We start from the raw sequence: 15,046 nt of genomic DNA on the forward strand, positions 1-15,046 counted from the left end.
AATGTTTTCTTACTAGATTTTATTATGCCAATTTACTTAGATTTCCCCCTGAAACCATGGTTCCCAAACCCCTGCCCCTGCTACACTGGCCTTCGAAGCATTTGGTGTATTCAGGAAACTTACCTGCTTTTGGTTTAGTCCAGTTGTGCTGACCTCGCCTGTATTGTGTCACACAGCTTTTGCCAGTTCAGCTTTTTACAGGTGTTAACTTATTGACGTTGTTATGTACTATGATTTGTTAAGTTTGTAACTAATGAAAAAAACTGGACTTTTTTTTAATGTACTAATGTAGTGTGCCAAGAACTTTTTATGCTGTTGTGATAGGAATTGAAACAGATTTTCTTTTTTAAAAAGCAGTCAATCAGTTTTCTATAGTATATGGTACACTTGTTCTTCTTTGCAAGATTTTATTTTTAGTTATTCATTTTAATTAACATAAATAATGCATTACCCCCCATGATAAATATTTGTGTCGTCTAGTCTTTAATGTTCTCTTGCAGTGTTTTGTAGTTTTTAGTGTGTAGGTCTTTCACATATTTTTATAATTGTATTCCTATTGATAATATTGTAAATGATATTTTTAAAATTTCATATAAACTTTTGCTATATATAGCAATACAATTGATTTGGTATTCTTGTACCCTGTAATCTTGTTGCAATTACTTTCTCTAGTAGTTTTTTGTACATTGACAGTTTTCTACGTGTATGATCATATCATCTGCAAATACAGTTGTACTTCTTTTCCAATCTATGGTTTTTATTTTCTAGAACTTCCTGAACAATGTTGAAAGGCAAGCAGTGAGAATGAGCGTCTTTGCCTTGTTTCTAGACTCTTCACCTTTAGGTTTTTCGATAGATCCCTTTTCTCAAGTTAAGGAAGTCTCCTATTCCTAGTTTATTAAGAGTTATCATAAGTATGTGTTAAATTTTATCAGAAGCCTTTTCTGCATTTATTAAGACCATATGATTTTTTCTTCTTTATTTTGTTAATATGAATTATAGTTATTATGAATTTACTGTTACAATCTAAGAGTAAAGTCCACTTGATCATGATGTAGTATACTTTTTATATATTTCAAGATTTTATTTGTTAATACTTTACTAAGTATTTTTTGCATTTATGTTTATAAGGGGTATTGCTCTTTTTTAGAAATAATTTTTATCCGGTTTTAGTATCAGGATAATGCTTATCTCAAAAAACGAACTGGGAAGTGTTTCGGCTTCTGTGTTTTGAAAGAGTATTGTGAGATTGGTATTATTTTGTCCTTAAGTGTTTTTCTCCAGTGAAGCCACCTGAGCCTTGAATTTCTTTGGGGGGAAAGGTTTTAATTATATTTTTTATCTATTATATCTATTTCTTTGGGGGAAACAATTTTATAATTGTTATAATTCTTATGTAATATCTAATTCTTATTTTCTGGAGCCCTGGTGGTATAGTGGTTAAGCGCTTGGCTGCTAACCAGGAGGTCGGCAGTTCGAATTCACCAGCCACTCCTTGGAAACCCAAATCCTATGGAGCAGTTCTGCTCTGTCCTGTAGGGTCGGTGTGAGTTGGAATTGACTCTGTGGCCAAGGGTTTTGGTTTTATTTATAAAATATGGTTATAAATGAAATGTAAAGATGATGAATATTCATATTCGTCAAGAAGACATAGCATTCCTGATGTGTATGCACTCACTGTCAATTTTGGTTTTTTGTCTTTCAAGGAATTTATGTGTTTCATCTGAGTTATCAGATTTATTGCCATAAAATTATAGGAGTCCTATTATCCTTTTAATGTTTGCAGAATCTATAATGATGTTCCCTCTTTTGTTCCTGATGTTGGTAATTTGTGTTTCATCTTTATTTCCTTGGTTTATATACCCAGGAATTTGTCAATATTATTAATCTTTTCAAAGAACCCACTGTCTTAACTAGTGTTCTACCACAAGTTGGTGGCTTTAAAGAACAGAAATTTTTTGTCTCACAATTCTGGAGACTCAATCCAAATCAGGGGCTCACCTGTGTTGATTCCTTCCTTATCGGTAGCCCTGGATCTTCCCTAGCTCTTGGAGTTACTCAGATGGCATCTCTCTTTCTTTGTGTGTGGATGTAAATGTGTGTCTTCTCTCTTTATGAAACAGAAGTGATTAGGTTTAGTACTCATCCTGTACTGATATAGCCTCATTAACATAACAAACCCTTTTCCTAAACAGGGTTATATCCACAGGAATAAGGGTTAGGATTCCAGGGCATATTTTGGGGGTTGCGATTCAACCCACAACACCAGCTTTTGGCTTTGGTTATATCTGTTGCTCATTCTTTTTTTTTTTTTTTTTTTACTGATTTTTGCTCATATCATTATAATTTTTTTCTTTACTTTGGACTTTATTTTTTATCTTTTTAAGGTGAAAATTTAGGTTATTAATTTTATACCTTGTTTCTAGGATAAACATTTAGTGCTTTACATTTCCTCTAACTGCTTGGTTAACTCCCATTAATTTTTATATATTGTTCAAAATATTTTCCAAATCCATTTTGGTTTCTTCTTTGACCTATGGGATATATATAAGTAAATTGCTTAATTCTCAAATATTTAGGGATATTCCACATATCTTTTTTGTTAACTGACTTTTCTAATATAATTGTATTGTCAAGAACAAGGTGATTTCAGTCCATTCGTGTTTGAGATTTGTCTTACAAAACAGATTTGATCATCCTTGGTGAATGTTCCATGTGCACTTGAAAGGAATACGTGTTCTGCAATTGGATATAGTATTCTATGAGCGTCAGGTCAAATAGGTTGTTAATGTTAATCTGCTGTATTCTTTGTCATTTCCTGTTTACATGTTTCTCCCGTACACAAGACAAAAAAAAAACCAAATCCGCTGCTGTCATAGTGACTCCATAGGACAGAGTATAACTGCCCCATAGAGTTTCCGAGGAGCGCTTGGGATTCAAACTGCTGACGTTTTGGTTAGCAGCCGTAGCACTTAACCACTGTGCCACAAGGGTTTCCCTGTACACAAGAGCCTTGCTTTTTTGTACAGTCTGATAATCTGTTCCTTTTAATTGAAGTAAATATAATTAATAATGCTGGGTTTAAGGCTTACTGTACCGCTGTTTGTTTCTGTTTGTCCCTTATGTTTGTTTTTTGTTGTGTTTGTTTCCTGATTCCTTTTGAATTGAGTATTTTGAGAGTTTTACTTTATCTTTGTATTGACTTATGTTCTCTCTATCTCTCTCTAATGGTCACTCGAGTAGCACTTTTCAAAGTGTGAACCCAGGAGAGCTCTGGGGTCACCAAGACCGTTTAGGGGGCCTGTGAGGTCAGAACTACTTTCATAATGGTAAGATGTTATTTACTGTTATTTTCTCATGAGTGTACAGCATACCTTTCCAGAGGCTATATGCCATTTGATACCGTAACAAGATTGAATATAGAAGCAGATAAGAGAATACAGCTCTCTTCCATTAAGCCACATGTTAGTGAAATTTTCGAAACTGTCAAAGAGTACCACTGTTCTCATTAAACCTTTACTGGAAAATATGTTTGTAGTTTTAAAAATGTTACTTATGCTAACATGTGATGGGTTTCTTTTTCTTCCAAATGAATATATATATTTTTAAGATTTCTCAGTTTCAATTTCAAATGTGGTAAATGTTGATGGACATAATTTTTTTTTTTTTAAATATAATCTAATTTTTATACCTGTAAAGGGGTCTGAAGATTAAAAAGTTAGAGAACTGCAGTTCTAGGTTTTAAAATATGCAAGTGAATGAGTAATTCGTTTATGAGAATCAGCATGAAGCTGGTTTCTGTGAGGCAGAGATTAAAGATGTTTCAAATGTCCAACTTTTCCAAATTGCTGTACCAGTCCATTATCTCTAACATCAACTCCTCCTCCCCTCAGTACTCTTCTCTCCCGTCTTTGGGTTCCATAATTTGCTGTAGCATCTCACAGAATTCATGAACCGTATCAAGGAAAGGAAATGGCTCACATGGTTGTGGAGGCTGGTCAGTCCCAAATCTGTGTGTCAGATGTAGGCATCTCCTGACTACGTGGCTACAGGGATTGGCAAACCCAAATCTACAGGCCAACAACAAGGCCGCTGGCTCGCAAGGCTGCAGAAGCCGATGAATCAGGTCAGGTGATAGGCTTCTAGCCCATGGGGCTGCAGGAGCTGGTGAGTCCTGGAATCGGCAGGTCAGATGGCAGGCCACTGGCTCAAGTTCCAAGGAACCAGAGGTCAGACAGTGATGAGCTGGATGCAGGACCCAGATGCAGAGAGACATCCACCGGAATACCCACACATGTACAGTGGATGCAGGCCACGCCCCAGGGACAGGGGTGACTTGAGTAAGGTGGGACCCAAGGCTGTGACTCAGGATACACCCTACAATAATATTGCCTTATTAACGTATAGAGGTTAGGATTTATAGCACATAGAATGGAGGATAATTAGAATAATTGATCAGATTACAAAATGAAGGACAGCCACACAGTACTGGGAATGAGCCCAGCCAAGCTGACATAACTCCAACCGTCGCAGGTTTCATACACCTTACTTGTATAGCCCCACTCCGTCATTTTGTGTGAGTCACAAAGACTCTGGTTAGAAGGGCCATATTAAGTCATTCATTGCACTGCAGCATGGTTGACTTATCACAGTCTGTTTTTAAATGTTATATCACTTCTCCTTATAGCAGTATTCTTTAATTTTCCCCCTTTTGTCCTTTGTGAGGAAATTCAAAGATTATTTCTCAGGACAAAGGCCAGATTGATCTTTGTAAGGTGATTTATTACCTCACAGTTTCTATTGATGGGTGTATTTTTCTTTTCCCTTGTCAGATAATGTTTTATTGTAAACTGAACTTTATGGATGCTACTTGGAAAGTCTGGATTTTTGCTTCCTTCCAGAGTACAGCTTGTATTTGGTGTTTTTTTGATGCTTTTGTGAAGGATGTGTTTTAAAATTTTCATTTTCTGTTTAATTGTTGCTTGTATATAGAAATATTTTTGTTTTTATCTTGCATCCATTAAAACATTTTAATCAGTACAGTTACATGGTACAGTTTACATTTTAGATATGATGAGTCTGGCCTCTGGGTAGAGAATGATTGGAAAAGGATTAAGAGAGAAAGGAAATTTGGAGTTTTGCGGTTATTTAGGCAAGGTATGGTAGTGATATGGATTAGGAATTGATAGAAGAGCTAGAAAGAGGAGGATAGAATAGAAATTTTTTCAGTGGTTAAATAGTCATGCTTCCAGCAAGAGACTGATGACACTCAAAGTGAGGATACCTCAAGGAGGGGTTACATTAAGGAACTATTTCCAAAAACTTGTAAGGGCAAGATACACCACAATAATGCAGTGTTCTAAGTCCACCAACAGCACCTATTGCCTCTCATGCCTAGAGGTCCTTCCCAAAGGAAAGAAGACTGATTTTAGAGGAATGGTCAGGAAGACAGAAACCCTGGTGGCATAGTGGTTAAGAGTTAAAGCTACTCACCAAAAGATCAGCAGTTTGAATCTACTGGGTGCTCCTTGGGGCAGTTCTACTCTGTCCTATAGGGTTACTATGAGTCGGAATTGGCTCAGTAGCAGTGGGTTTGGTTTTTTTCTTTTGGCTGGTCGATGAGAAGGGAACGAAGACACGGGTAGTCCAGGGCAATCTTACAGAGAGCTGGGGAAATACTCTACTTTCCTCCTTCCAGTCTTCTGTCAGAGTTTTGTCATTGGGGCAGGGCAGTCTGTTTATATGGGCCACATAGGTAACCTCCAGGAGTAGAGGGCAGGGTGGGGAAAGGTCAGAAGTGAATCTGGGCAAGAAACTGATGGCAAATGGAAGTGATCTGTCACAGAAGTAAAGCCACTGGGATTTGCTAGTAGACTGGATATGTGTGTTTGTGTGGGGTGTTGATTAAGGACAAGGAGGTGTCTGGAAAGACCCAGCAACTGAATAGTTGAAAAAGACTGGAGAATATCAGTTTTGCACGTGGTGAGTTTAAAGTATTTGTAACATAGAGAGATGTGTCAGGGAAGTAACTGGTTATCCAGGCCGATGGCTTAAAGAGAGATCTGACCTGGAGATAACAATCTGGGATTCACTGACTTTATAGATAGTATTAAGAGCCATGCAATCAGTAGTCAAATGTCATAGAGGCAAAGAAAGAATGTTTAGGACAGTACTGTCTAATAAAACTTTCTATGATAATGGAAATGTTCTGTATTTGTGCTGTCCAAGATCGCAGCCATCTGACTTAGGCTGGGCTCTCTAGAGGAGCAAAACCAGTGAGGGACGTGTATGTATGTGTGTGTATGTATATACTTGCCAGCCTTCACAACTGTGTGAGCCATTTCCTTGAAATAAATCTGTGTGTGGCAAGTCCCAAATCCATGGGTCAGGTGTCAGGCAAGAGGCCTCTCCTGACTCATGTGGTTGTAGGAGTTTAAGAATTCCAAAATCTGCAGGTCAGACAGTAGGCTGCTGGCTCACGTCCCAGGAACTGGAGGTCAGAGAGAGGATGATGAGTTGGATGCACGATCAAGAGTTGGTGAGCTTTGCCAGAGCATCCATGTATATTGGATGCAGGCCACACCCCCAAGAAAATACCTCTTGCACAAGAGATCACATCATGGATGTTGATTACATCATAACTTCTAAGCCATTGAGAATCATGGCCTAGCCAAGTTTTCACATAACCTTAACCATCACAGTCCACCCTTTGTCTGCTTGGCACCCGTACAAACCCAAAACACCAAACCTTTTGTTGTTGAGTTGATTGCAACTCATAGCTATCCTATAGGCCAGAGTAGAACTGCCCCATTGGGTTTCCACAGAGCAGCTGGTGGATTCAAACTGCTGTTAACTACTGCACCACCAGGGATGCAGTACACATCTCCTTAAACTGTACATAATCTCTAAAGACAATTATAAAGTCATACTTAACACTTAACGTTCCTACAACCGAAAGCACACTAACCCTGTTTACATCTTATATTTTATAATAAGTAATGGAATAAGGGAAGGAAGAAAACAAAGATATTTTATATGTATCAAACCTGTTGCCGTCGAGTTCATTCCAACTCATAGTGACCCTAGAGGAAAGACTAGGACTGCCCCGTAGGGTTTCCAGGGAGTGGCTGGTAGATTTAAACTGCTGACCTTTTGGTTAGCAGCTAAGCTCTTAACTGCTATGCCACCAGGGTTCTGTTCATATGTGTGTATATATGTACATATATATACATGTATATATATACATATATACATATATACACACATACATGTATAACAAAACAAGGAAGAAATATAACAATTAACAGCCCTCACTTCCACAACTGATCACATGGTCATAGCTGGTATTGAGAGCTACTTTCTTCCACTACCCTTTCTATATTTCCTATGCCCTCAGTAAGCACCTCAGCTGGTCGTGGTTCTTTGACTGGTGGGGGTGGGGTTACCCAAACCTTCATGCCTGAAGAGTCTGGGCCATTAGTAGTCATGTTGGAATTGGGTTGCTGTAATTTTTCATTGACTTTAATCTCAGGCCATGGTAGTACTAAGAGAAATCCGTCTTTGAGCGGGGCACCACTCTTTCCTAGTTGGGCCAGAATCCCACAGGCAACAGATTGGTTGCTATGTGACGCGTACGCTGCCCTCGTTTGTGTCAGCAGTTACTGAACTGTTCTGAACCGGTTCAAAGCCGTGGTTTGGATAACCAGACCTGCTGAGTTAATCCTTTACTGTACAGCAAGAAAGTAATTTATGCTTTGGACTGTGCTATGGAATTTAATGAGTTTAAAGCGGGAGGAGTCAATGAACTGCTGGCAGTAGTGGTACTTTAATGTGTGAGTCAGGCTGGAGTGCCTCATGCTGAACGTGGGATCCTTTCTGTTTCTGCTGAGGTCCAGTATGAGACCCTGGGACCTGATCACACTGAGGTGGGATGGAGGTAACTACAGATAGGGAGGAAGGTTCTAATTTTGGGTGATTCATATGCACGTTGAAGTCTCTGAGAAAGACAGCAGTCTCTCTATTTGGCTCATCACCCTCTCTTTATGTCTAACACAGTGCCATGGTACTTAAATATTTGTTGAATGAACAAAAATGCCTGTGTATCTTAGAGGAGAAAGGGCCCATTGAACTTGTTACAGTCCCATCTCCCTCTCAGTTCCTCACTCTTCTGTAGCATGCTGGCCGTATCACCCTTTTAAGACCGTGAACACTTTTGTGTGGAGGAATAAGCCTTCTGATCCTCTGGCACATGATAATTGCTGTATAAGTATTTGTTGAATGAATGACCATGTAATCTCTGCTTGAAAATATTCCGTGTTGTACTGAAACCATTAGGCTGTTAGCTTCTAAAGGACTAGAAGTATATCTTACTCATTCCTGTATTTTCAGTGGCTGGAACAGAACAGGTGATGAGTGAAGGATTTAGAGAATTTTGTTTAAGGTACAACAAAACAGCGATTCTTCCTTTAGTAAAGAGTTGGAATTAAGGTGGTTTCAGTACATATAAATCATTGTTAGAGTGGGGAGAATATATCTTCAGATATCCTTGTCAAGTAGTTTTATGTATGACATGACCAATCTTAATGTTGAATTTTGTGCACATGTATTCTAACAAAATTTGTTTGGGGTTTGTTTGATAGGAGGAAGCATCTCCCTACTCTTTGGTCGATATCTGTTTAAACATCCTAATTGCTAACCTGGAGAAATTATGTTCCAAAAGACCTGATGGAACACTGTGCCTTCCAGAGCATTGGAGTTTCCCTCAGGAAGTGGCTGATCGATTCCTTGGAGTGATGACTTGGGAAGGTAATGTCTTAAGGCTCCTCTGCAGCGCACTCTTATAGCACTTTACTATTTGAAAAGCACCTACAATTCACCTACAATTACTCTTGATCCTTGTATCAGCCCTGAGGGCAGTATAGAAATCATTTCTATTTTATTTTTGAAGAATTAACTTTCTGAAAATCTTTCTAAGATCCTGTAATGGAAATTGGCTTGCTTCTAGTCCCTCCCTGCTGTTGGCTTAGCAGAGAGAGAAAGAAGAAAACTAAGTTACCACTCACCCATGTGTTTTCTAGCATCCAAAATCCTGTTTCAGTAGGCTCTTTACCCATTCATTGTGGATATGATCCTTTAAAATTTTTCCTTCATTACAACAATGACAAAAAAGATGGGAAAACAAACAAACAAAAAAGGAGTAGCTGTATGTATAGTCAAACACCTCATGGAATTTGGTTCCTTGGTTTGGAGGCTTAGAGTCATGGTTTCATGGGCTATCCCAGTTAATTGGCCTAATAATGTGGTTAGAGCTTCTGTTTTACCTCCTAGTTCGTTATGTAGTGCCTGGGGTCTTAAAAGCTTGCAAACAGCCTTCCAAGGCAAAAAAAATTCATCTTTATTTGCCTGGAACAATGGAGGAAAACGGAGAATCAGAAATAGGGGGAGGAAATGGAATGTGTGGCTCATTGCCTCCATGAACAACTGCCTCTTTTGCCATGAGATCAGAAGAACTGGATGGTGTCCAGCTACCATTACTGAACATTTTGATCAAAGAAAGTGTAGAAGAATCCTGATCAAAAAAGGGGAAAATGCATAGTAGAATTTCAAATCCTCATGGAATCCAGACTTTCTGAAATAGCCAAAACTGTTGCCCTGAGATAATCTTTAAACCTTAAATCAAAAACATCTCCTGACGTCTTCTCAAAACCCAGCAATAGTTTAGCTTAACTAGTAAAACATGTCTCTGCCTTGAGCATTGTGTTGTTTTAAGAACTATTGATACGGGATCAGATTGACAACAGCAACTCTAAAGATTTGCTGGGAAACTTAGGAGGCAGTGAGTTTATGTTAATGAAGGAGGAACCGTTCAGAAAAGGAGGGTTAGAATGGTTGCACAGCTCAAGGAACGTAGTTGATATCACTGGATTGTACGTGTAGAAACTGTTGGTGTTTGTTTTGCTGTTTATATTCTCCACAGCAACAAAAATAAATTATAAAAAACAATTTCCTTTACCTCCATTTTAGTGGGATTTCAAAGGAGCAGAGATAAAGGCATGCATTTAATTTACCGTATTTTAGTTTGTTGTTAATGAAAAAGCCTTTTTTTTTTTTTTTTTTTGGTAACAGCGTTATTGAAATACAGGGTCACTAAGAGTCGGAATCGACTTGACAGCAACATGTAACAGGTTATTGTGATACAATTCACATATATAGTTCACTCGTTTAAAGTATACAGTATTGGCTTTTAGTATTTTTACAACCATCACTACAATTTTAGGATATTTTTATCATCTCAAAAGCAAACCCTGTATCCTTTAGTTATAGCCCCCATATTTTCCTCTTCCCCCATCTGAAACAACCACTAATTGACTTTCTGTCTCTATGGATCTGCCTGTCCTGGACATTTTGTAAAAACTGAATCATAAATATGTCGCTGTTTGTGTCCGGATTCTTTCACTGGCATGTTGTTACCAAGGTTCATCCATGTTGTAGCATGACTCAGTACTTCATTCCTTTGTATGACTGAATAATAGGCCATTGTTTGAATATACCACATTGTTGATCCTTTATCAATGAATGGCCGTTAGAGTTATTTTTACCCTTTGGCTGTTATGGATAATGCTCCTATAACATTTATGTACAAGTTTTTGTGTGGATGTATCTTTGCATTTCTCTTGGGTGTATACCTAGGAGTGGAATTGCCCGGTCAAATGATAACTATGTTTAACTTTTTTTTTCAAAGTGGCTGTACCATTTTACATTCTCACTAGCAATGTATGAGGGTTCCAGCTTTTCTGCATCCTCACAAACACTTGTTATTATCCGATTTTTTGGTTCTAGCTATCCTAGTTGGTATGAAGCCTATCTCATGTAGTTTTGATTTGCATTTCCTTAATGACTGATGTTGAGCATCTTTTCATATGCTTATTAGGCACTGTACATTTGGAGAAGTGTCTATTCAAGTCCTTTGCCCATTTTTTAAATGGCTTATTTGTCTTTTATTACTGTCAGTGATCTTTATATGTTCTGGATACTAGACCCTTATATAAATGATTTGCAAATATTTCCTCCTATTCTCTGGGTTATCTTTCACTTAATAGTGTTCTTTGACACAAAAGTTTTTAATTTTGATAAAGTCTAATTTTTCCATTTTTAATTTTGTTGCTTGTGCTTTTGGTGTTACATCTAAGAATCCATTTGCCAAGTCCAAGGGTTAGGAAGATTTACACCTGTGTTGCCTTCTAAGAGCTTTATGGTTTTAGCTTTTTCCTTTAGGTGTTTGATTCCTTTTTATTTTTGCATATGGTATGAGCTGGGGTTTAACTTGATTGTTTTGCACGTGGCTCTTTTGTTGCCTCAGCACCATTTGTTGAAAAGACTATTCTTTCTCCATTGAATGGTCTTGGCACTCTTGTCAAAAATCACTTGACCATAGATGTGAGGGTTTATTTCTGGACTTTATTTTATTGCATTGGTCTGCATGTCTGTCCTTAGGCCAGTATCATACTGTCTTGATTACTGTTGCTTTATAGTGAGTTTTGAAATCTATTAATTATCAATTCATGGCCAGTCTTGTTTCCTCCATACCTCTACCCACTCCCTACCCTGCCCCCTGATACATTGAAACAAATTATAGATATTGTATCACTTCAACTGTAAGTGTATCTGGGGACTTGGGGACTTAAAAAAATTTATAACCACAATACTATTGTCACACTTTAAAATTTTAATATTAATTTCTTAATATCATAAAACATCCACTCAAGGTTCATTTTCCTTGGTTTTCTTACAGTTTTTTAAAGCTAGTTTGTTTGGTTAGGACTCAAATGATGTCCATACATTGTGATTGGTTGATAGGGCCCATAAGCCTCTTTTTTTTAAAAAAAATTGTTTTTTTAATTTTGGGGGAAAAGTTTGTTTTTTTTTAACTTTTTTGAGATGTATAGAATTTATCATTCTAACCATTTTTAATGTATAATTCAGTGGCATTAATTACATTTAGAATGTTACACAACCATGATCACTGTTTGTTTTCAAAATTTTTTATTATCCCAAGCTGAGACTCTCTACCCATTAAACAATAACTCCTCACAACACCCTCCCCCGACCTCTAACCTACTTCTGTCTCTATGCATTTTCCTATTCTAGATATTTGATATAAATAAGGTCATGCAATATTTGTCCTTTTGTGTCTAATTTATTACACTTAGCATAATGTTTTTCAGGGTTCACCGGTGTTGTAACATATCATAACTTCCTTTTCTTTATGGCTGAATACTATTCCATTGTATGCATATACCACATTTTATGTACACATTTATCTGTTGATGGAAACTTGGGATTTTTTCCACCTTTTGGATATTGTGAATAATGCTGTAGTGAACATCTGTATACAAGTGTTTGAGTCCCTGCTTTCAAGTCTTTTAGATGTATACTTAGGAGTGGATTGCTGGGTCTCTTGTAACAGATTTTGACTTAAAGTCTTTTTTGTCTGATATTAATATTGCTGCCCCAGCTGTCTGTTGGTTCCATTTGCATGGGATATTTTTCTACCTTTTACTTACAACTTATTTTTGTCTTTAGATCTAAAATGGGCCTTTTATAGACAACATGTTTGTTGGATGATACTTTCTTATCCATTCTGCCAATCTTTGCTTTTTGATTGGAGAGTTGAATCTATATTTGAAGTTATTACTGATAAGGAAAGACTTCTGTCATTTTGCTGTTTGTTTTTTGCACGTTATACCTTTCTTGTCCCTCATTTTCTCTGATACTACGTACTTTTGTGTTAGTTGATTTTTTTTTTTTGTAGTGAACCGTTTTGATCCATTCTTGTTTTCTTTTGTGTATTTTTTTAGGTATTTGTGGTTAATTACGTATAACACTGTAAGTTTATAATAATCTACTTTGAATTGATACCAATTTAACTTCAGTAGCATATAAAAATTCTGTTTCTATACTCCTGTACCCCTTCCTTTATGTTGTTGTTTTCACAAATTACATCTTTATACAGTGTGTGACCAATAACAAATTTATAATTATTTTTTATGCATTTGTCTTCTAAATTATATAGGATATAACAAGTAGAGTTATAATCCAAAAATAGCATAAAACTCGCCATTTTATTTACCCATAAAATTACCCTTACTGAAGATCTTTTTTTCTTAACATGGCTTTGAGTTACTGTTTAGTGTTACTTCATTTCAAGGTGAAGGATTCTCATTAGCATTCCTTGTAGGGCAGGTCTTGTGGTAACAGACTCCTTCAGCTTTTGTTTATCTGGGAATGTCTTAGTTTTCTTTTCATTTTTGAAGGACAGTTTTGCCAGGTACAGAAATCTTGCTTGACTGTCCTTTTCTCTCAGCACTTTAAATATGTCATCCCACTGTCTTCTGGCCTCCATGGTTTCTGAGGATAAATCAACATTTAATCTTACTGAAGATCCCTTTTATATTAGGAGTCACTTCTCCCTTGCTGCTTTCAAGATTCTCTCTTTGTGGGTGGCTTTCTACAATTTGACTATAGTGTGTCTCAGTGTACATTTCTTTCAGTTTATCCTGCTTGGAGTTCATTGAGTTTCTTGGATGTGTGTATCCATGTCTTTTATCACATTTGGGAAGTTTTCAACCATTATTTCTTTAAATATTCTTTCTGTCCCTTCCTCTCTCTCTTCTCCTTTTGGGACTCCCATAGTGTGTATGGAAACCCTGGTGGCATAGTGGTTGAGAGCTACGGCTGCTAACCAACAGGTCGGCAGTTCCAGTCCACCAGGCGCTCCTTGGAAACCCAATGGGGCAGTTCTGCTCTGTCCTATAGGGTTGCTATGAGTAGGAATTGACTCAATGGCAGTGTTTTTTTTTTTATTATTCTTATTTTCTGTCTCATATTTATTTTTTTTAAAAAGGGAGCCCTGATGGCACAGTGATTAAAGCACTCAGCTGCTAACTGAAAGGTTGACAGTTCGAATTCACCAGCCACTCCATGGGAGAAAGATGTGGCAGACACTCTGAGCGCTTCTCGGTATGAAATCAGAGATAACATTTTGAAGTTTTCTGAGATGTGATGAACTCTGTGGTCTTTTGTGGTGGTTTGTACAGGACAATAATTTACTATTTTGAATGACAGCACTGAAAATATATATATGTATTATTGTGTAGCACAGTGGGTAAGTGCTTGGCTGTTAACCTAAGTAGGCGATTTGAACCCACGAGCTACTTCCCGGGAGACAGATGTGGCAGTCTGCTTCTGTAAAGATTTGCAGCCTTGGAAACCCTATGGGACAGTTCTACCCTGTCTTATAGGGTTGCTACAAGTTGGAATTGACTCCACGGCAACGGGTTTGGGTTTTTTTTTTTTTTTTTTGGTATAGTGGTGTTGGCCTGCTTGATGGTCCCGCACAGGTCGGTTAGGCTCTGTTCATTTTTCTCCAGTCTTTTTTCTACTCCTTTGATTGGAACAGTTGTCCTGTCTTCAAGTTTGTTGATTCTTTTTTTTTTTAGCTCAGATTTGCTGTTGAACCCCTTTAGTGAATTTTTCATTTCAGTTATCGTACTTTTCAGCTTCAGAATTTCTATTTGGTTGCTTTTATAATTTTTTTTTTAATGATATTATCATTTTGTTCATAAATCATTTTCCTGTTTCCTATTAGCTTTTCGTCCATGGTTTCCCTTAGCTTTTTGAGCATATTTGAGACAGTTGATTTAAGGTCTTTGACTACTAATTCTAATGTCTGGGTTTTCTCAGAGACAGTTTCTATGTTGTTTTGTTTCTTTGAATGGGCCATATTTTCCTGTTTCTTTGCATGCTTTATGATTTTTTTTCCATTGAAAATTGAACATTTGGATATTATAACGTGGTAATCCTTCCCTCCTTGGGGGCTGCTGTTCTTGATTGTTGAAGGCTAAGCTTGTGTTTAGCCAGTGTTTTAGCTGAGATTTTCTTGAATGCCGGGAGCATTTTTAAGTTGACTTTTTTTTGATCCACCATTCACTTGGTGGTTGTAAATCTTTGATGGTTCTCCACAGTTATGAAGAAGTTGATTCTGACA

General features: G+C 37.3%; 1 protein-coding gene across 1 annotated transcript in view; it reads left to right on the top strand.

Annotated features, from left to right (window-relative positions):
- The first annotated feature begins 4,149 nt into the window (after positions 1-4,149).
- The window catches only part of ZYG11A (zyg-11 family member A, cell cycle regulator), a 57,756-nt gene continuing 46,859 nt past the window's right edge, over positions 4,150-15,046 (top strand). The window contains exons 1-2 of the mRNA XM_049875543.1: positions 4,150-4,167; positions 8,640-8,805. Coding sequence (XP_049731500.1) covers positions 4,150-4,167; positions 8,640-8,805 — 184 coding nt within the window. The remainder of the gene's footprint in view (positions 4,168-8,639; positions 8,806-15,046) is intronic.

Source organism: Elephas maximus, chromosome 3, assembly GCF_024166365.1.
Source record: "Elephas maximus indicus isolate mEleMax1 chromosome 3, mEleMax1 primary haplotype, whole genome shotgun sequence".
NCBI lineage: Eukaryota > Metazoa > Chordata > Mammalia > Proboscidea > Elephantidae > Elephas > Elephas maximus.